Source organism: Atta colombica, unplaced genomic scaffold (genome assembly GCF_001594045.1).
Source record: "Atta colombica isolate Treedump-2 unplaced genomic scaffold, Acol1.0 scaffold134, whole genome shotgun sequence".
Classification (NCBI taxonomy): domain Eukaryota; kingdom Metazoa; phylum Arthropoda; class Insecta; order Hymenoptera; family Formicidae; genus Atta; species Atta colombica.
In genome coordinates, this window is record NW_017259222.1 from 2,147,074 (window position 1) to 2,168,457 (window position 21,384).

The 21,384-nt window shown below is 32.1% G+C and overlaps 5 protein-coding genes and 1 long non-coding RNA gene across 8 annotated transcripts; 3 read left to right on the plus strand and 3 right to left on the minus strand.

Moving 5' to 3' along the window:
- Positions 1-480: 480 nt before the first annotated feature.
- On the plus strand, positions 481-5,267 carry LOC108684430 (cilia- and flagella-associated protein 52). Its single transcript, XM_018188743.1, has 11 exons — positions 481-526; positions 936-1,135; positions 1,211-1,388; positions 1,569-1,818; positions 1,955-2,234; positions 2,461-2,636; positions 2,704-2,852; positions 3,801-3,946; positions 4,080-4,231; positions 4,302-4,864; positions 4,969-5,267. The coding sequence occupies exons 1-11, from the start codon at positions 481-483 to the stop codon at positions 5,217-5,219; spliced, it is 2,391 nt and encodes a 796-aa protein (XP_018044232.1). The 3' UTR covers positions 5,220-5,267.
- Positions 5,268-5,538: 271 nt separating this feature from the next.
- Positions 5,539-6,979, minus strand: LOC108684377 (autophagy protein 12-like). Of its 2 annotated transcripts, none has more exons than XM_018188653.1 (4): positions 6,853-6,979; positions 5,971-6,162; positions 5,741-5,877; positions 5,539-5,661 (listed from the first exon to the last, which is right to left on the minus strand). In XM_018188653.1, exons 2-4 carry the CDS (start codon positions 6,137-6,139, stop codon positions 5,539-5,541), a joined length of 429 nt encoding a protein of 142 aa, XP_018044142.1. In that variant the 5' UTR covers positions 6,140-6,162; positions 6,853-6,979. The 2 variants fall into 2 exon arrangements, with proteins under 2 accessions (XP_018044142.1, XP_018044141.1); XM_018188652.1 differs by having other exon boundaries at positions 6,857-6,970.
- Positions 6,891-8,627, plus strand: LOC108684375. 2 transcript variants are annotated; one of them, XM_018188651.1, is made up of 5 exons: positions 6,891-6,922; positions 7,504-7,703; positions 7,778-7,991; positions 8,249-8,365; positions 8,428-8,627. In XM_018188651.1, the coding sequence occupies exons 2-5, from the start codon at positions 7,548-7,550 to the stop codon at positions 8,625-8,627; spliced, it is 687 nt and encodes a 228-aa protein (XP_018044140.1). In that variant the 5' UTR covers positions 6,891-6,922; positions 7,504-7,547. The 2 variants fall into 2 exon arrangements, with proteins under 2 accessions (XP_018044140.1, XP_018044139.1); XM_018188650.1 differs by lacking the exon at positions 6,891-6,922 and adding an exon at positions 7,101-7,304.
- Positions 8,628-10,506: 1,879 nt separating this feature from the next.
- Positions 10,507-17,757, minus strand: LOC108684357 (maestro heat-like repeat-containing protein family member 1). The gene is made up of 22 exons (XM_018188628.1): positions 17,361-17,757; positions 17,091-17,236; positions 16,805-17,013; positions 16,529-16,695; positions 16,165-16,456; positions 15,841-16,047; positions 15,674-15,764; positions 15,458-15,610; positions 15,241-15,384; positions 14,864-15,162; positions 14,250-14,775; positions 13,614-13,771; positions 13,454-13,538; positions 13,193-13,380; positions 12,847-13,105; positions 12,590-12,767; positions 12,290-12,483; positions 11,826-12,209; positions 11,434-11,751; positions 11,025-11,375; positions 10,781-10,950; positions 10,507-10,696 (listed from the first exon to the last, which is right to left on the minus strand). Exons 1-22 carry the CDS (start codon positions 17,401-17,403, stop codon positions 10,507-10,509), a joined length of 4,752 nt encoding a protein of 1,583 aa, XP_018044117.1. The 5' UTR covers positions 17,404-17,757.
- A 643-nt stretch (positions 17,758-18,400) lies between these two features.
- On the minus strand, positions 18,401-19,436 carry LOC108684397. Its single transcript, XR_001931635.1, has 2 exons — positions 19,234-19,436; positions 18,401-18,685 (listed from the first exon to the last, which is right to left on the minus strand). It is a non-coding gene; the product is annotated as an uncharacterized LOC108684397 (long non-coding RNA).
- Positions 19,437-19,892: 456 nt separating this feature from the next.
- On the plus strand, positions 19,893-21,079 carry LOC108684395 (calcium and integrin-binding protein 1-like). The gene is made up of 5 exons (XM_018188678.1): positions 19,893-19,943; positions 20,022-20,056; positions 20,193-20,440; positions 20,530-20,728; positions 20,807-21,079. The coding sequence occupies exons 1-5, from the start codon at positions 19,893-19,895 to the stop codon at positions 20,826-20,828; spliced, it is 555 nt and encodes a 184-aa protein (XP_018044167.1). The 3' UTR covers positions 20,829-21,079.
- The last annotated feature ends 305 nt before the right edge of the window (positions 21,080-21,384 follow it).

Sequence of the window (21,384 nt, forward strand, 5' to 3'; positions counted from 1 at the left end):
AAACTATGATATTGACGATCGAAAATATAGCTCTGCAAAAACATGCATATTATAAATATAACATACATATATACACCTGCATTTAATGGATGTTACGAAACCTTGAGAATTGCAAATTATGAATATTTTTTTTAATTATCTATTTTTAATGTTTTTAAACTTATTTTTATGTCACAAGAGATACTCCTACAATATTTCTAAAGTTTATTTATATTCAATTATACTATTTTAAAATTTTTTTTATATATGTATTAAAAGAAGTAATCAAACACACTTGACATCTTTTTGTGCTTTTTTGAAGAGATAAAAATAATTTTACAGAATAAAAAACTTCAAAGGATTGACACGAAATGCACGGGTCATAAACAATCAATTTATCACCACGGTGACGCTGTTTACGTTCGCTTCCGCAACTTCACGCTTTTCACGGCTTAGTATTTTTAATAATACATTTATCGTAAAGTTGATGAACAAAACGATATGGAGCCTCAAGATCTCGAAACGATTGGAATAATCTCATTTGACGGTTCGTACAGAAAACAATAAATTGTTTTATTTCAAATAATAAGGATTCAATTTTTATTAAATTCAAAACAGATTTATTTAAGTAATTAAATTTAAGTAATTAAATAAATTTAGTTCAACATGAATTAATAAAAAATATATAAAATTATTAAATCTATCTAATTAAGTGACAGCAGTTGAGTTTTGATTTATACAAAATCAAGGAACATGAATTTTACAAGATTTAAATTTTTGAAAAATATATAAGAACAACAATGAATCGAAATTTTATACAGCTTATACTTTTATTTCCACATATTTCTAAATGAAATTAATTAATTACTGTATGCCACTTTGTACTTCTTCCATGATTAATAACTTTATATTCTTCTTTTATATTTTATCTTTCTATCCTTTAATCTTTTTTTAAGGTATAACAAAGAACTCTCTACAATTGCATCCGGATGAGAAGCATCTCCTCTATCCGATGGGGTACAAGGTTGTCATAAAGAACATCGAAACTAGCGAGCAACGATTTTTGAATGGTCACACAAATAATGTCTCGACATTGTGTGTCTCTCCGTGCGGTGAATACGTCGCTTCCGGACAGAACAATCATCTTGGATTCAAGGTACGTATACATCTTAATATTCTCATATGCAATTCAATTATATTTGATTTCGCCGATTACATCTTCATGTCACAGGCCATGGTGATTGTATGGAATTACAAGGAAGGTACGATGAAAGGCAGTTACGAGACGCACAAGGTTGGCATCGTGGACCTATGTTTTACTTGTAACAGCAACTTCCTCGTGAGTCTCGGTGGCAGAGACGACGGCAACATAATTATCTGGGACGTCGAAAAGAATTCTCTAATTTGCGGTATCTGTCCTTATTCTTTTTATTAATATCCCCACAAATATACAAGAAGAATCTCAGAATGATGTATATGACTGAAGAAATATAGAAGTTCCTCCGCGAAAAAAAATTCTTTTACCAACAATTTAGAGCACAATTCAACCCACAAATGTACATCAAATATTGAGAAACAATCCTCCGCAGGTTCATTCGCCAGCAATGATACGAGCGGTAACGCATATAATGTTACGAAAATGCATCTTCACGACGAGTGTTTCGTTAGCGCGGGCGACAGGACGCTAAAGATCTGGTGGATCGAGGCGAAGAAACATCGAATGCACAATCTCGATGTGGAACTGGGCAAAATAAAGCGTCTCATCAACTGCATCGTTGTAGACGAAAAGGATGAGATCATCTACTGCGGCACTTCTTCCGGTGATATCATTAAAGCAAGGTCACATAGAGACACCTGTGAAAAAATTAGTATTCACAGCTCTTCAATTAATATCTTTTAATTGCCATATCACTACGATTCAACTTCGTTTGCTGTGTGCATCCTCATTCCTATTCAATCGTCTTTTCTTTCTCAGGTTGAATTTGCGTGACACTCTGCAAAGCGGAGAACCGGCGTGCTTGCCGGTGATGATCGGCTGCTACTCAAAGATAACGCGTGACCCGAGGAAGATGAAGATGGGCGAGGGTGATTTATACGCGGGCGGAGTGAGAAACTTGCTGCTTCTAAAGGATGGAAAACTGGTAGTCGGTACCGGTGACGGTACTATCGAGTTGATTCAAATAATAAGTATGAAAGAAAGCCGAACGCAAAGCAAGCAGCCGTCGAAGTTTCCCAATACACCGCAGATACTCACTGTAAGTCGTTCAAGTCACTTCACGGCAGATACATTATAAGAAAGAAGCAGAAAACAACAAAAGCGAAGGAAGGAAAAGATATATAAAGATATTGCAAAACATGAATTACAAAAACGAAAATTAATGACGAATATATACAATATATACAAATGGCAATATATACAAATAATTTGCAAAGAATTTATGATGATTGAAATCGTAATTATCACCCTTTTTTATTAATCAGCATCAAAAAGAAAACGTGTGTAGCGCTGTAACATCCATGGTTCTCCATTTAAACGAATTCGTGCTGATTGGGACATCCTGGTGCGAGATCTATCAAATAAAGCTGTCAAATTTTGCAGACATGCGTCTACTCGTCACGTGTCATACCAGCTGCATATATAGTATCGCATTTCCACGGTAAGAGAGTTTTGCAACTACATGCTGGTTGATCGAATCGATTAACGTCGCTTTAATCATGTCGCAGCAATCATTCGGAGGTATTCGCAACAGGCAGCAAGAACGACGTCAGGTTGTGGCTATTGGAAAAGCAGAAGGAAAGAGTTCGTGTCACCGTAACGAATTTCATTTGCTCCAGTCTGCAGTTCGCACGTGATGATCAAATGCTGCTTTCTGGTATGTATGGCTAGTATCATATTTATATTTATATTATTGAGGATTTTAACAATTCAAGTATTATATAAATCAGAGATTATAAACTCTTCCTTATTATTATTATCTGTGCAATGATCTGATATTATTAACTTAATACATATAAAATTTTTCATGCATAAATATGTATAAATATACATAAACACGCATAAATATTCATAAACATGTATAATTATATATGAAATATGGCCATACATGTTTATACATCCTTCTTTCTTTTGTAAAATTATTTTTTAGTATAATATAAATAATAATAGCAATGTGAAAACATAAAAAATAATTAATGAGATAATTTTCGCATTGTTTGTTTTAGAAACAAAAAAGTTTGAGAAAATGTAAAAAATAAATTGCTCATACATAATTATGCATAATATTATATAATTATACATAAGTAATTTTTTTACATTTCTTCAAACTTGATTTTTTTCTAAAATAAATAGTGCGAAAATTACCTTTTTAATTATTTTTAATGTTTTCACATTACTATTATTATTTCTATTACACTAAAAAGTAATTTTACTAAAGAAAGAAGAATAAATGTATGAACATTTATGGACATATTTCATATATAACATGTTTATGAATATTTATGCATGTTTATGTATATTTATACATATTTACATATTCATGCATGAAAAATTTTTTATCGAGAAACTCCCCATTTATGTTTCAAAAGCTTTTAACAGTTGCAATTCGTTATAATTTTTGTACAGTAATGCATGCTATCGAATCTTCTCTTTTTTTCTATATTTCAGAACTGAAACACTTCTTGCATGATTCATTTTTTTTATCTTTTTCTCTACAATGAAAAGAAAAAGAAGAAAGATGAACTATGCAAGAACCAAAACATGAAAAAAGAACAGGCGTCGTGTTTAAACTAAAATAAACATTTGTATTGTTTACATGTTTCAGCTTGGAACGACGGCATAATAAGAGCGTTTTCGTCACATAACGGAGACTTATTTTTTTCTATTAATAACGCTCATACGAAAGCCGTAACGACGATTGCCATCACGAGCGACGATACTACGTTGATTAGCGGTGGCTGCGACGGCCAGGTGATTATTTCGCTCAATCAAATCTGATCGGCTTATTTTATTCCTACGGAAAAATTAATATTTTTTTCGTATTAATTATGCATTAGGTACCAATAAATTTTGCCGTTTAACATGAAACTTATCTGATTTCCAGGTGCGTATATGGGACATAAAAACTGACGTGCAGCGATTGATTAATACACTGAAAGAACATCGAGGTCCGGTAACATCTTTGCATGTCTCAAGCAACAATGAGGATCTGATAAGTTCGTGTACGGATGGTACATGCGTTATTTGGGACATAATGTAAGTTTCGCTTGTAAAATATTATTTAAGTTAATGTAAGAGTGAGTTTTAATAGATTCTTTCATAATAGACGCTGCACTAGGAAACATATTCTCATAGGAAACACGATGTTTATGATGGCACAATTTACGCCCGACGGCATTCAAATCTTGGCATGCGGCACGGATCGGAAGATCACCTATTGGGAGACTCTGGATGGTTCGCTAGTGCGAGAGATTGAAGGTTCGAGCGCCGGAACGATGAATTGCATAGACATCAGTTCGGACGGTCAATATTTTGTTACCGGATCCAATGACTGTACTATCAAGATCTGGGAGTATAATAGCGCGGATCTCACTCACATTAGTACTTCCCATGCCGCGATAATCACCGCGTGTAAGTTCAGTACGGACGGCAAGCATATAGTATCAGCAAGCGCTGATGGAACAATTATAATATGGAAACGTCCATCCGAGGTCTTAAAGGACTCAAAGAGCACGCCAATTCAGGAGGATAAGTCAGAAAGAGTTTCGATACATAGCGCGCCCAACAAAGATATAGATAAATTATCTTCGCGAAAAGCAGAGGATGATGGAAGTGTTGTGGTGGATCAGACTGCACGATCCTCTAAAAAATCTAGTTCATCATGTACAAGTAAGTATATTATTCTTAAATATATAACAAAGTAAAACAGAGATTTATCAGAGCAATGTAAATTTTACATGTTATTGCGATTCATGCTGATTTATTAATGATAGATAATCAGAAACCGCCATTAGTTGCTTCTGATCGGAGTAAAGATTCCAAAAAAGAAACTCGCGAAGAAAAAACATCTATTTGTAAATGTACATCGCGGAGCTCGACAAGTTTCAAATCAAATGCAGGCACATCGAATCAATGCCGATATAAGGACACAAAGAGTGACAGATCATCCAGCAAAACAAGAACGGAAAAATTGAAAGAATCTTCAGAATCATGCAGCAAAAGATCCATTACGTCAAAGACATAATGCAATTATTTCAATGACAAATCGATTTATTTATGTTCGAGATTTCGATATTACTATATTAACGCGTAATAAAACTGTAGCAGCATTTTTGTACCTTTCTAATATAAATGCGTAATTTCAGCAAGAATTCTTCTACAAAACAATGGTAAAAACCAGGTATCATAATTATAATTATATTATACATAAGTAAAAATTATATAATAAATAGAAAACTAGAATTATCACAATGTGGTTCGTGTCAATATATATATTATTCTTATATATTATTCTTTATCAGGGAAAATTAATATTGGCAAGCTAATTTTAATTTTAATAAATCTCAACCCCACGCTTGACTCTTACAGTAATGTATAACCAACTTTCCATCAGCACCGTAGCAGTCGTACAAATTCTTGACTGTCTGATCTGGAGCAGGTGCAAATGTCTGATTAACATAGAGAAACTGAAAAATAAAAATTCATCATATTAGTCATCATCGCTTGTACTGGCAGAAGAAATTGAAAAGGAATATTTTAGTGCACCAATCTCTCGTTGGGATCCAGCTTGAGATACTTCTTTACAAATTCAGAGATCCGTCCGATAGGATTGTCTTGACAAACTGACCATTTCTTCTGTTTCATAATTGGAGCATTGGCAGTAGCTTTCAGCAGTATATCAACTATGAAATTTAAAATTAATATAAAATTTATTTTTTTTAATATATCTTGTTATACGCTTGTAAAATTGTATGTAAATAACGGTGAAATCATACTTTTTGATTTGTCCTTTGGTGCTGTCTGAAGTTCATTTCGTGTCGCGTTTCCCTCAGGGATGGTCTCTAAACTAGTTGGTGGATCTTCCGTTGTTGAGTTATCTGGTGTCTCTTCAATCTTTGCATCAGTAGTTGTACTGTTTACTCTCTCCTCTTCCTTGGCTGCCATGGCACAATGTAATCTTATTGTATCTGTTACAGTAAAAAGCAAAAAATTCAATAGTTATATATATATTTACTAGTTAAATATACATTTAAAAAAAGTAAAAAGTAAAAATCAATAATTTATTATTACCAACAAACATGTATGCTTAATTAATAAAATACTTTAATAAAAACTAATTGATATTTCTTCACATATCTTTTCAGCAAATCGTTTATTAAATAGTTGTATTGATATTTTTAAATTTAAATTCATTCGTTTCACAATAAATGTATAGGTTATAATATAATTATTTGATTATCATAGAGAATTCTTCAAGAAATGAACAAGTTATACAATAAAGGATTATATTATTTAATAAAATGTAACTTTTGCTTTTAGCAATTAAAGAACTATTGCAAACCAGAATGGCATTTTTAATTATACGTTGTTCTTGTATATTTTTGTTCAAATCAGAATAGCAAGTGCCATAGTAAAGGATCAATTGTTCTTTTTTTTTTACTTTTTTATTCGATAAAGTTAATGTATGAGTAAATTAATAATGAGTAATTCAATAAAATATACACAATTAACAACAATAACATAATGTTTGTTAGACAAATCTTGTATTCAGTATACATATATCAAGAAACTTATATTCACACGTTATTTCAGGCGAAATAAAATAGACGATACAGAATCGGCAAGGAACAAAAATTATGTTTTATAGTATTTTATACTTGCAGTTCACAATAACGCGATCAGCTGATTACTCCGAGCATCCAAATAGACGCACTGAAGCCACTGAAGGTATGACTTTTATTCCTGCACTCAGCTAAGCTGCACTAGAATTTTCTTTCTTGCTTTCGTCAAATATCAAATATTTATTTCATCTATATCTATTTCACTTAAAGTTCTAAAAAGTTCTAAAGTGTACACTATTTTAAAGGAATAGGTCTCATATTTACCTAACCTAACTTTAGACACGCAACACACCATACAATAGGGATTAGGACACTTTTATCTTGGATACATATCTTATTTAGATATTTATTGATATTTATTCATCATGATTGACAGAAGTGACAATTCTATAGTTTAAAAAAACTTTTGGTATCTTCTTACGAAAAGAGAAATAAAAGTTTTTTTATCTACAGTTACAAATGAGGTTAACGTGTACAAGAAGCGAAAGGTAAATACAATATGGTAATTAATATATTTAAATATGTAGCCTTCAATTCTTTTATCGATAGACAGATAGAACATCTAAAGTGTAATTAGAAACATCGGGAGTATTCTGTAATAGGCAAATTATTTTACTTTTTACTATCTGAAATATAAGACAAAAATATATATTGTAACGCTAAAAAATAAAATGATTATTTGAACAGATAATAATTCTTCCAATTACGAATATCCTACATTTCTCATCGTCATGGTAGAAGCAGCTGGGTGTGGAGAATTACAGCAGTTGGTTCAAGAAGAAGAATGCGAAGAGCCACTCAGTCATGGAGGAGAAGCTACTCCTCCATCAACGCCAGCGAGATCTCATCGTCCGAACAAAACTGAAGTTCATAATTCTAGTATATCGGTATGTTAATTATCTTGATCTCATTATTTTGACAACTGTATAATAATATAATTATTTATCTAATATTTTTGCAGCAACAAATATTATGGGAAAACAACGCACAAACATCGCCAATTATTAGCAAAGGAAGCTCCGGTCAAGGAACGAGTCAAGGCTCCATGGTTTCCAGTCGTGCTGCTAATGCTTCAAGTTATACTGGCAATCAATCTCGACTAACATATCTTAATGAGAAGGAAAAGCAGAGGCCTAATCGGCCTGATCCACCGAGAATTGTAAGACAGCACAAAGGTAATTAAGGCTCCGGAAATTATTTTAAGTACAATGATTTTTCTTCTCAGTTTCTTTCATTTTCCAATTCTATTGCACTTGTTTTTTATAAATATATTTTATAAATATATATTTGTATACATTTGTATATTTTATACAAATGTATACAAATATATTATAATTTTTTAATATTTTTTATAATTTATGATTCTGTTGTGTATAAGTCTTATGTTTAAGTTTTATATCTTTTGATTTTGTTTTGGTATTATTATAAAAAGCTATGGTGCCATGCAAACACCATTGCTTTCTGTCAGAGGTTCCTGATGTTCGTCATATGGAGCAAGCTTTGCTACAATTGCTGGAAGATTTTCACAGTGGCAATTTACGAGCATTTGGTTGGTACAGTTCATGATATATAAACAATAGAATACTTAATGAGATCGACAATTGTTTATAGGAAAAGATTGTAGTATGGAACAGATGACGGAAATACGAGAGCAACAGGAACGTTTGACTAGACTACACTTCGAGTTAGGTCAACGACAGGAAGTGGGTGGCGAGCAGTCAGGTCTCCGACAATCAAATGCGAATATGCGTCATTTGCTTCATCGTCTTCAACAATTGAGTGTTTGTATAGAAAAATTACATAGCAAATGATTATCTTGTATTTATTATACATATTATACATATTATAAATTCTTAATGATGTTCAAGGGTGTACCATTATATTGTTATATACAATTTTTATAAAAATACATTGCTAAATATATATATATATATATAGTATAAATATAATGTACATATATAATATAAAGTATTTTATGTTGGAAGAAGAGGATTATAAATGCAATCTTAGATATATGATTATTGTACAAATATGTAATGCATACGTGAAAAGCAAATTTGAATAATGTAAAGTAATTATTATATAGAATATATATTAAAAATTTAAAACATTTTTCATACAACTACAGATTTGTAATTACATATCACATATATCATTACGTATTTATTACTATATAAAAGTATATTTTTTCAGTATTTGGAATGCGCTAAAACAATTGCCATTTTCGTAGCTATGTAGATTGCACTCTTTAATCGATGTTTTAAATGTTTTAAATGTTAATTATTTATTTTTATTTTAAATCTTTCATTCATCGATCATGCAAAAGATCAAAAATACTCCAATAAAAATCAGCTATAAATATTAATATTATTTGATGTAATTAATTTATCACGAATTTTAAAAATCTAGCATTTCTGCATCCTAGGTATCCAATATTTCAGTAGATTGCTGCAGAGATTTGCGAGGATGAAATCAACATCATCACAACCACAACGCATGATTACAGCTCATGATACTTTGGAACATCTGAGCTATGCAAAACGTCCTGCATTCAATGCATTGTGGGAACCGAAAAATATGATCAGTATCGATGTAAAAGCAATAGAAAAAAAACGTATTCTTGGAGACAAATATCTGGAGAGTATAATCAAGTAATGATTTGAATAGGTCAACTTAATAAGGTCAACTTAATAAGACAAGATACACAAGATCAATTCGATAATTTCCATACGTATCCTGCGCACATATTTGTACATAAATTCTTGGAATATTAATCTTGATTTAGAGAAAGGCCAAGAAGTTATATGGTACCAAGTGTAAATTTAGATGATATACAAGATAAAAATCAAAGAAAATTAATGATCGACTTTATATACCAAAAAACGATAGATCGAGCGACGAAGGAAATTTGGGGCGATTTTAAAATACAACCTTGCTTATATGTAAAGAGATATACAGAAGAACAACAAAAACCCGTATATTGTTTTATACAACTATATAAATTTGCAATAAGCTTCATAGCAATTATAAATAGAATAATTTACAGGAAATTGATCGAAAATTAATATCTCGTTTGCCAATGAGATTTCAAGGAGCTGCTAGGAAATGGGATAGCATGCAATGTCGTTCTTTTCTTGAAGATGATATTTGCTATGATAAAAAAATTAAAAGAAAGAGTGCTATGTATGTAAAGGAAAAATACTTACAATAATTCTCTTTTTTATAAAGAAAAAATCTTATTTGGCTAAGTAATTAATTATTTATAGAGAATTAGAAACTTGTGCAAGCAAAGAGATAGAAGAAGAGCATATGATAAGAAAATTAATCAATGAAAATAAATTAAGTATTATTTATGACAAATTGCCTTCATCGTATACAGGACATAGACCGTATTGCACATGAAATGCCGATAGAGAAGAGAGAAATCAATTAAAAGTAACAATGTACCAATTCATTTACAAATATGTCTCTCCACATGATCCTAATAAATGTCTATTTACATATGTTCTATCTAATAAATCTATCATAATTACAATAAAACATTTCTATAATAATATGACTATACTTATAATAAATTGACTTTTCAAAATTTATTTTACAATATCACAAGAATAAAACTCAACTCGAAAGGTTTTAAAATCTTACAAACATTTCTCAATTCATCTTGAAACAAAACATCGAAAAGTTACCTTAAAATGTAAAACAAAATGAAAGGGCTTTCGAAGCGCGCATTCTAACAATACTTTCTCTATCGCGTAAAAGTTGTAACAGTCTTTGTACATCTTCAGGTCTTGGAGAATCGAATAACCCTAAGAGCAGCGCAGACGTGGATCTGGTATGATAATTTTCCGATCTAGAATAACCACGGACAACAGCGTTTCTGTCAAAAAGATAATACAATTTAGGATACGCACCTATTTTTAATATTTAATTTAATTAAAAAATACATTATGGTATTATATACCTTAATTCTTCTGCTCTTTGTGGAAATTCCTTTTTTAAACAGTTTATCAAGTCTTTGGAAAAACTCTCGAAACTAAACTTCACTTGTGGTCCCAAATTAGTACGTATTACATGCAATAATTTCTCATTCTGCACGATACTTGTAGTTTTACATAAGGTTTCCTGTGCAGTCTGTTGCATAAGCAGCATAAATAAACATCTGAACAATTAACTCTAAATAACACATTTTATAATAATAGACATACCTTAACTATTGTTATATTTGAGTCTTCCAGTCTTATTATCAAAGACGGCAAACAGCCTAGAAGATGATCAATCAAATCATCATCCGGTAATGCAACTGATCTCTGCCAATTGGTAGCTATCGCTCCCAAAGCATCTATGGCAGCAAGTTTCATTTCCCAGTTTTCTTTCTCGATGAATGGTTTCAAGGCCAGCACCACTCGCGGGCTAATAGGTCTCTTGTATTGAACCGATAATAATACTGAGAGGCCACGTAACGACTCAAGTACTACTTCAGCACCGCCTTCTCCACCGGCAGTCTCCTCCAATCCATCGAGTAAGGCTTCCATGCAATTGTCAAAATATTCATCGACCTAAAAGACAACACTTATGTCAGTATATAAAAATACATACTGAAAAATAATACTTTACCTGTCTCGGATCCAAGTAGGCTATTCTAGCAAGTCCGATGGTAGCGAGTTTTCGCACTAAAGATGATGAATCGGCTTTAGCGTCGTGCAGAGTGTTAATTATGGCATCAAGCCATATAGTTCCACAATTTATTTTGCCAATCAATTCCGAATAAAAAGTGGCAGCGACCGCTCGCTGTATGGCTATCGTGCTAGTCATCAATTTACCCAGATATTGCGTCATGTTTGACAGAACTTCGCTTTTAGTTGATATACATTTCATCAATGTTCGTACAGTTGATATCAGGCTTTCTTCGGCTTGTGTTTCGGAAGCAAATGTCTAAATACAAAAGATTTACATTATTAACTTGAAGTAAAAACAATCATAAATTTGTAAAATGCTTTTATACGTACAGTCTCCATCGGCAAATTGGATGCAGCATTCGGCTGGATGATTATTAATATGTTGGTTAATATAGAATATACTTCCGTATGAGGATTTATCTTCTGCGCTGCTCGATTCGGTACATATCCATACTTCGTATTTATCACCGACGCAGGAGCTTCGACATGTAACCAGCCCGAGAGATATTTAAGAAGGACTGATAACAAGCCTGCTAATTGCGTGTCGGTAATTAAACTTTCCACATGCGGCGATTCAAGAAAATGCTTTAAACCTACGATAGCAGCCAAGGATGAGAGAGATGCGATATTATTTCGTCCAGAATGCATGGACGGAAGAGGAATATCAGAAAATAAATTGCTGGATTCAAGTTTTATTAATAACATATCCAAAGCCTGAAAAAAATATTATGATTTATATCTATATCGAAAAGTATAAACGATTACGTAGTCGTATATGAAAAGATAGGATCTACTCGAGGTCCAAGGAAGTCATTATTGCCAATTTCTTTCCAGCACAATGCGGTGCCCGGATCTAATGGTAACGGCTGAGATAAAAGATACTCGGTCACTTCTTCCGGATGATGTTTCATTAATGATACTATAGCCACCGTTGCACTGTATCTACAGCTCGCGTTTTCCATTTGTCTCATTTGCGCAATAATACTTTCTACAACATAAATAGTGAAAAAAACATTTTGTCAGCAATATAAAAAATCAAATAAAGATTTTTAAATAATCACGATTAGTGACAGAATAATTTACACTTTACATACCGACTAAACAAACATCGGTCCTGGATATCTCCGAACCTTTAATTTGAAAATGTTGCGAGAGAGCTATGCCTGCTACCAAGCTTGCTTCTCCATAGAATAACAAGCCTTCTATCAAACCCTCCGCTAAGCTAACTATCTCACCATTGGGAATTTTCTGCGATACTGCATTAGCCAGTCTCTGCACACAATGTTTTTCCATTTTTCATTATCGTAGTAAGATCTGTGATTATTTGCATCATTCAATCATATCAACTTACCTCTATGGCTCCATAAGATATCGACGAGTCTTCGATCATAAGTTCTTTTTTTATTTGTTGTATGTCGTCACTCAAAGTATTATCAGGTGATATATGCCGATGACGGGCTGCAATATCCAAAGAGAGAAGCATGCAATCTATCGCCAGTGGTCTCAAAGCAAATTCGGTATCCGCACACCAGCATAAAGTTCTTCCTACAAGTTTTCCAGCATCCAACTTACCACCTGGATATGTATATTTCAAAGAATTATAATAAGATCTGTAAAAGAGACAATACATGTTATAAATATATAACGTATTTGTATAATAAAGTGAGATATATTTGCGTGATTATAATTGTAATTACTGAAGCACTGTATGCAGCACTAATAGAGTAATTTTTCTTTCCACAATCGACTTGGATTGCATCCAGGGTAACAATATGTCAACTAATTCAGACAACGCGTCTGCTGAATCGGATACAATTTCGCTGGACACAGTTCCCAATTCGTCTACAACTTGCTGCATTATTTCTGGATGTAATTGCAAAGCAATCTAAGACAAAGATATTAATATTACTATGAAAATAATCAATGAATATATGATAATGTAATCTTAATTTTGGTACCTCTGAACTAGCACTAATTGTTTTATCCAATACTGCACCAAGGAAAATTTGTCTTTCCTCATTATTTAGTACTGGCGGTATACATCTGTGAAATTGTAAAAAAAAATATGTTAACGTCAATTCGTAACATCAAATAAATAAATTGTTAAATAAAACATACATTAAAGAGTTTGCTGCTTTCAATATCGTCGGATAGAGTTGCAATGGCCTATATCCCGTCGATGACTGTAAAATTCCCAATAGAGTGGCTAGAGCAGTAGCTTTCATACGCAGGCCCTTAGATTCGGGCAATCTGACGGGATGAACAGCGTTGGCCACCTACAAATAAAAAGGTAGAGAACATTTTATTTTAAATATATATATTTAATATACGTGTGAAAAATTTGCAGGAAGAAATTTGCAGGATAAATCCGGAAGGAATGTATGACTTAGGATAAACAATATCTTAAGTCATCTAAATAATAATATCCAGAATATAACGTCTCATTCTAATAGTTTACATTCAGATTTATTTATTCTTTTATTAAGATTGAGATCATATATGGAATTTATTAATTGCAAAATTAGTGAATTGATAATCATACCCTATATATGCCTAAATTTTATCTAAAGCTCATCAGAGAAGACAATGAGAAATTATTCTATACAGTTATTATTTTTTAAAATAACGCTGTAGACAAATTTGAAAAAAAGCCTCTAGATAGTCTAGTTACATAACCATAAAACAATCCTTCTTAAAATGCCAATGTTAGGATGATAACATTCTAAAGAAGATTAAAAGATTGAATTAAATTACTTGTTCCAAGACTGACAATCCTGCTTCCTTTGTAGACAACTCCTTGCATTCTTGCAACTGTTTAATAGTCCACGGTAACACATGTTTTTCGAAAACAGGGAAAAGTTCCTGCGGATCCCCTTTCTGAGCAATTTCGGCATAAGACTGCAATAAACCTGCTTTTGCAGCTTCAGCGGTAGCGGCAGCTTTCGTATCCTTCACAAAACCTAATAATCTCACAGGAGCCTTTCGGGCATCCTCGACGGTACAAAACTCCTCCATTAATTTCAGCATGATACTCAAATGCCGTTTGGCGCAAATGCCAACCGCTCGCGCAAATTCTTTGGTAGTGCCGTGAGAACGCGCGAGTTCGACGAGGAGGGTGATATGAGCGTTATTGTTGCAGGTAGATGCCAAAAGCGGCGCTACACCCGGTGTGTTTATTTTCAAAGCGAGTTCGTCAGCGAGCTTCGTGCCCCATGATTCTCCTTCCAATTTCACGCTCTCTTCTAACCATTCTACAATTTTTTTTTCCCAGATTAAATCCCTAAAAATTAAAAAAGATTAAAAATAGTTATTAACAATATATAGATATACATATAAATAAAATTGGATATAAAAAGTGTATTATGTACCATTGCATGGTATCTTTCATTTCTTTAGAGCTTTTTCGAGAGTTTCTTCTACCATGTAAAAATTCCTGCGAAAGTTCGTGCAATTTTTCATCCCAATAAGATTTCACTTGATGACCTATCAGAGGTGCTGCCGACTTTAAAAAGCCTATTACTGCAGGTCGATTAATCGGATTGCTTAACAATTCCAGGCATCTGCCTAAGACTTTTGTACCAGGAAAATCCCTCTCATTTGTTGAAGAGTTTTTATCACGTATTATTTTTGTCGCTAAGGGAGACAGTGAACGTAGCACAGATGTGACCTACCAACAAAAAAGAGTAATAATTGAATTAAATTTAATACATCATAAATATCTTAGATAAAGAGAATTGTTATTTACGGATGCTACACAAGCCGAATCCAGCAATGCACTTATCAAACACGGCCATAGCCAAGATTCGACACCATCAACTGTCGTTGCGAGCAGGTATAAAGCTTCAGAACATGCTTCCATATCGTCACTCTTTATTTCGCAGTGTGACACCTATTTTAAGACAAAGTTAATTTCTCAATTATTTTTCTCTAACTTTTTCTTAACTTAGACATCATTTACATACCATATAACGAACAAATTTAGCCCTCTGTGACGGCAATAAGGGAAATGTCGGCCGTGCCGCGAGTGCCACTATAGCACCGACCATCTGAAGCGCACCATTCTCTCCAAGAGACTCCTGCAGGCTAAGTGCAATTCTTTGCATGGATCCATCGTCCTAATAAAATAATATGCATATTTACTATGACATACTTATTAATAAAATTACATATTTTTGTACCTCTGGTGGAAGAGTATTTATAAGATGTCTGAGGACTACCAAAGCACGGGCACGTTGATGAGCAATTGGTGATTTCAACTGTTGCAAGATTCTGCAAGAAAATAAAAAATGAGCAATTAAAACTCTTACAATTTCATAATTTAATGAAATATGAAAATATCAATTACCTATCGAGACCTTCTTCAGGATACAAAACAACTAATGATCTGGAACACTGCAGTATTTCATAATGTGTAAGAACCGCATCTCGAGCTGCTTCAAAAGGACAAATACTGACAAATTCGGATAAAGTTTGATGAATAATCTCCATAAATGCACGAATTGCCTCTTTGTCATTTTCAGTCTCAATAGAACTTAAAATCATAGCTATAACTCTGTTATAAATGTTATATCAATTAAAAAAGTTATATAAATTCATTAAATTTAGTAAAGTATTTAAAAAAATAATGTGATATACAGTGAATAAACTTATTGTAAATTATGAAACTCACCTTACAGCAGCTAAACGTACATTTTGCTTTCTACAAAGATTTAAACATACAGGTATTAATTTTACAATTCTCTCACTATCTTGCTGCACAGGCAACAAAGATACCATAGGCACGAGTGTTGTTAAAATAGCTTCTGTTGATTTAGAATCGCGAGATGTTTTCAACCAGTTGTTTATTAAAAAATCAAAAACAGAGCAAATTTCTTCTACAAACGTCTGCTTATTAATTCCCAGAGACGAGTCTTCTCCATTCATTATATAATCGTTTACAGCATCGCAAAACTTAGAAATCACTAGAAATAAAATAAATTAGTCGGAGTTTCATTAAGCTTAAAAGGAGTATGATAAAATATATGAATATTTACTGAAGCAAATTGCCTGTTTGAGAATTTCTTCACGTATTTGATTTAACATTGGTAACATGATAGTCAATGTTATTTTAACGAAGGACAACATTCCATATGGATTGGCTGCTGCGAGCTTTCCTATTGTAAAAACTATCGCAGGATTAGGAATCACCCCAGGTTCCAATCTACAAATATGTGTCATATAATTATCTATTATCAATAAATTTAAGCAGATCAATATTTTATTCAATTTTTATAATATATTTATAAATAAATTAATTTATAATTGCATACTTAGTTAAAAGTCCACCTGTAGCTTGCATACAGTGTATTTTGCAAAGCTCAATCAATAACTCGGCTGCCTCATTCTCAGTCTCTCCTATTAACTCATTCACTGCCACCTCAGCGAGAGATGTTACTAGATCTACATTTAAACTTGTAGTTGAATGTCTGCATATGCTGGATATTATGTTTAACAAGGATCTCATGTGTTCTGTGGATATCTTTGAATGGCAACAATTATATAACATGATACCATACATAAGAGCAATCTATAATATAAATTATGCTAAAAATCAACCTTTTTATGCATTTCCCAAAAATATATAGCAGCATGGATAACAACTTCTGGATTCTTTTTACTTATTCTTTCAATCGATTCGATCACAGACTGTTTTACGTCCTGATTCTTGTCATTTAAGGTATCTAACAAGGCTCCGATCACAGCTGAAAATGTTTATATTTATATAAATGGTTATATTTTGGTTATTTATAGCAAGCATTTATCAAATACTATTCAACTAACAAAATAATTTTAAACTTATTTGTTTCTAATTGCTTATATTTCTACCTGGTAACTCGGAATTATAATTCTCTTCTAGTTCCTCCTTCATGTTTACAAATCAAGTGATAAGTTCTGACGAGAAATATTATATTTCTAAAATCTTATATTTTCATTGACATTAGATTTGAATCACTTGTCACACCTCTCACGCAATGATAAAAGTATTTATTCTATCATTATACGCAATTAGTACAATCCATTTTTTACTGCGGTGGTTCCCCTATACAACTTGCAAAATTGCAAATTAACCTCTCTGGTTAACTCAATTGCACCTCATTCGCGGTGCAAATACACATCTGTATATTTTATCATATTTCGTCTCCTAGAAGAAACACTTTGCCACGAGACTTCTTTTAGTTTATTTCTTACAAAAGTACAATTACTAAAGAGTTGGATATTGCACTTTAATTTGTAAAATATTATAAATAAAATTAGCTGCACGTTAACTGCACTTTTGTGCAGATATCAGAAATTTTATTTATTCTTTTCTTACAAGATATGTTTTACATCAAATTGTAAATGAATTCTTCTGATTACAAATATCGCAATATAACGCAATTTTTTTAATATTTAAAATATTCATAATTTGGTTGAAGAGAAATTCGTCCTCAATCGCCTCACTATCGATATGCAATATCGATAATGCGAGACCTCGATAATTAAGTGCAAGCTAGTACAAGTATATCGCAAAAATAAATTTCTAGAATAAAAGAACATTAGTTTAACTGGCGATTAATTTATTGAATAACGTCATTAATTAAAGTAATGTAAATAGAACGACTTATTGTCCTTTGATATGTGAAAAAAAAGATTCAAGGCAATAAATTATGCGTCCAGAACTTTATTGCAAGTAATTCTGCCAGTCATCACCAATTAAAACTCGGTTTCACCAAATTAATTTTAATCTTGATTTAATTTACTTTTTATTTTTATGTAATTCTAAATAAGAAAAAAATAAATAGTAAATTTAATCAAAATTATTCTTACATTTGTGAAATCAGAAATTATAATTGATTGATTAGAGGTCAATCAAAGTCTTGAATATCGCAAATAACAAATATTGTACATTATTTATTAACAATTCTTTAACAAATGTGTTTCAAATACAAAATATACAGTTTTGTATAATACAGATAAAATTGAATGTATTCCTACAATGATTGTAATTAGTGTACAAGACGTAAGAAACCGACGGAACATTCAGTTCTCTGGATCTTATGATGGATTCATGATAAGTTTAAACGGAGACTGGTGGCATTAGCGTTATTCCATTGCATTCAATGGCGATTTTAACACCAACGATAAAGAAAGCAATGTTCTTCACCATTGACCTAAAAAAGCAAATATTAATGTGAAATATTTATAAGCAGAAATTGCAGATACAATAAGTTATTGCAGATACAATATTTTCTCGGTTCAATTTACTCTTTATCTTTTTTTAATTCTAAGAATTAAAAACAGAAAGAGTAAGTTAAATCAAGATTAAAGTTAATTGAAATTAATCTAACTAATCTGATGAAATTGGATATGTTATTGGATTAATATACTAATATACATTATTAAATTTAATCTTAATTTTATTCATTATCTTTCTTTAATTCTTAAAACTAGAAAAAGACAGAAATAAGTTCAACTGAGATTAAAGTTAACTTAAATTGGTAGAAATGGTCACAATGGACACAAGTTTAACAAGTGTACTAGAATGCAGCTACAAACCTAATAATAATAATAAAAAAAGAATAATAATTCTTTTCTGTAAGAAATAATTAATGAAATAATTAAAGCGAAATAATCTAACACGAGTAGAGGTTAGGATTGCCAGGTACTATCAAATCTACTCTGCAATCTCTCAAAGAAAAAATGTAATTCATTCACCCACCACTTGAACTGATCGTAGTAGACATCTTTAAAGACCTTTCCGATTTTTTCCGTCACCATTGTTTGTCTTTTGTCTAAGAACTGATGAAAACTTCAGTTAGTCTAAGTTTCTTGTCACCTTTCGTTGAGAAGTGTTTAGGGTTCAGAAGTTTCGCCAATTTCCGCCTTACGCTTCGCCGATGTGTCTCTTCGCATCTTCTCCACTTTCCTTCTTTCTTCCGCTAAAGATCGAATATATATTTGTCCCATTCCAAATGCAAAGAGTGCAAATAAACGGAGCTAAAGCTCGATGAATTTGCACCTGCTGCACCGGCGCGCTGATCAATAAACAGCGCCCTTTAAAAGCAGAATTATATATGGGTAAGAGCGATACGTTCATTCGACAATATAACGATTTAATCTATTTACCCAATAATTACAAGGTAATTAATCGACAGATCAGTTAGAAGAATACCGGTTAGAAGAATAAAATTTTCTAACCGGTGAGCAAAGTCACCTTTAAGCTTTAAAACAGCTGTGATAAGAGTAATGTGGGACATGTCTCACAAATTAGTGAGCAGTGTATAACGTGGATTAATTGGATTAATGATGGCCGAGTTTCTTCGTAAGGATAATTGAAGCAATTGTAAGGTTTATTGACACATTGGTTGTTCCACAAGGATGGGTGCAGGAAAAAGTCAGTTTACGGAAGAAGAGCTACAGGATTACCAGGTAAGGCTGTTTTTTTTTCTTACTTTTGCTTATTTTTAGCTCTGACATTTTTTAATAATACTATGTTTTTCTTGATAGGATTTAACATATTTCACCAAGAAGGAAGTCTTATAGTGAGTATTATTAGTGTTGACATTTCCATTTATTTGAGTATATATCTATATATATATATATTTTATTAAGATTTATTATATTGAATCAGATTGTGTGATTAATTATTATATGCAAAATATTTGCTTTCTTTAACAGCGCACATCAGAAATTCAAGGCGCTTGCTCCAGAAAAAGTTGGACACAACAAAAACGCGAAGCTGCCAATGTCGAAGATCTTACAGTATCCTGAATTGAGAGTGAATCCTTTCGGCGACAGGATCTGCAAAGTCTTTAGCTCTAGTCAGGATGGTGATTGCACCTTTGAAGATTTCCTGGACATGATGTCTGTGTTTAGCGATGCTGCTCCGAAAGCTGTGAAGGCTGAGCATGCATTTAGAATATTTGGTAAGCGTACAGACCAATTAATTGTCCACGATATGGTCAAGATATTGAAATCATATCTTCAATTTAATAATAAAGTCTTATTTATGAAGATTTTGATGGCGATGATATGCTCGGTGTGGGAGATTTACGTCAAGTAGTTGACAGATTAACTGCACCCCAAAGATTAAATGATAGTGATATGCAGCAGCTTCTTCAGTATATCCTTGATGAGGCTGATTTAGATGACGATGGTGCGCTCAGCTTTGCTGAATTTGAACACATTATAGAGAAGAGCAGTGACTTTTCTAAGTAAGATGCTTCACAAGATCACTTGTAAAATCTATAACTTTTCTTCTTTCGTTAATAATATAAACATTTTTTTTGCAGGAGTTTTCGCATTCGTTTATAAATGTATTAACGAATATGCCAATGAAAGACTGAATATTATAATTGAAATTTAATTATGACTTGGGCCTAATTCAAAAGAGAAAAAATTATGATCGACGTTACTGCAGAATGTGCCAAGAGTCTATAATTTGGCCTAAGTCAGATGATGATCTCTTTTATTTTCAACCGAGCTTATTTATAATAGAAAAAACAGATGAAACTACGAAACGTTTAGATCTCTTAAAATATCGTATAATATGCCATATAAAACTGCCAAACATACAGTGGTATTATTGTTACACATGTATGACATTCCAATTTAATGAAAAAAAAATCTCTTCTTTTGAGATCAGTAAGCATTTTTGAAAACTATATCTTATGTAATGAAGTTGAATGAATGCATAAATTTGACAACTTATACCAACTCATTATACCAACTTGTATCTATTACTTAGTGAGAAGACAGAAAATTCATCTTCATTATGAACTTTCAGAATTATATTTATTATATAAACATTTAAAAATACAATACCCATATTGAAATATATTATTTAAAAATTTTGTTTCGATTATTATAC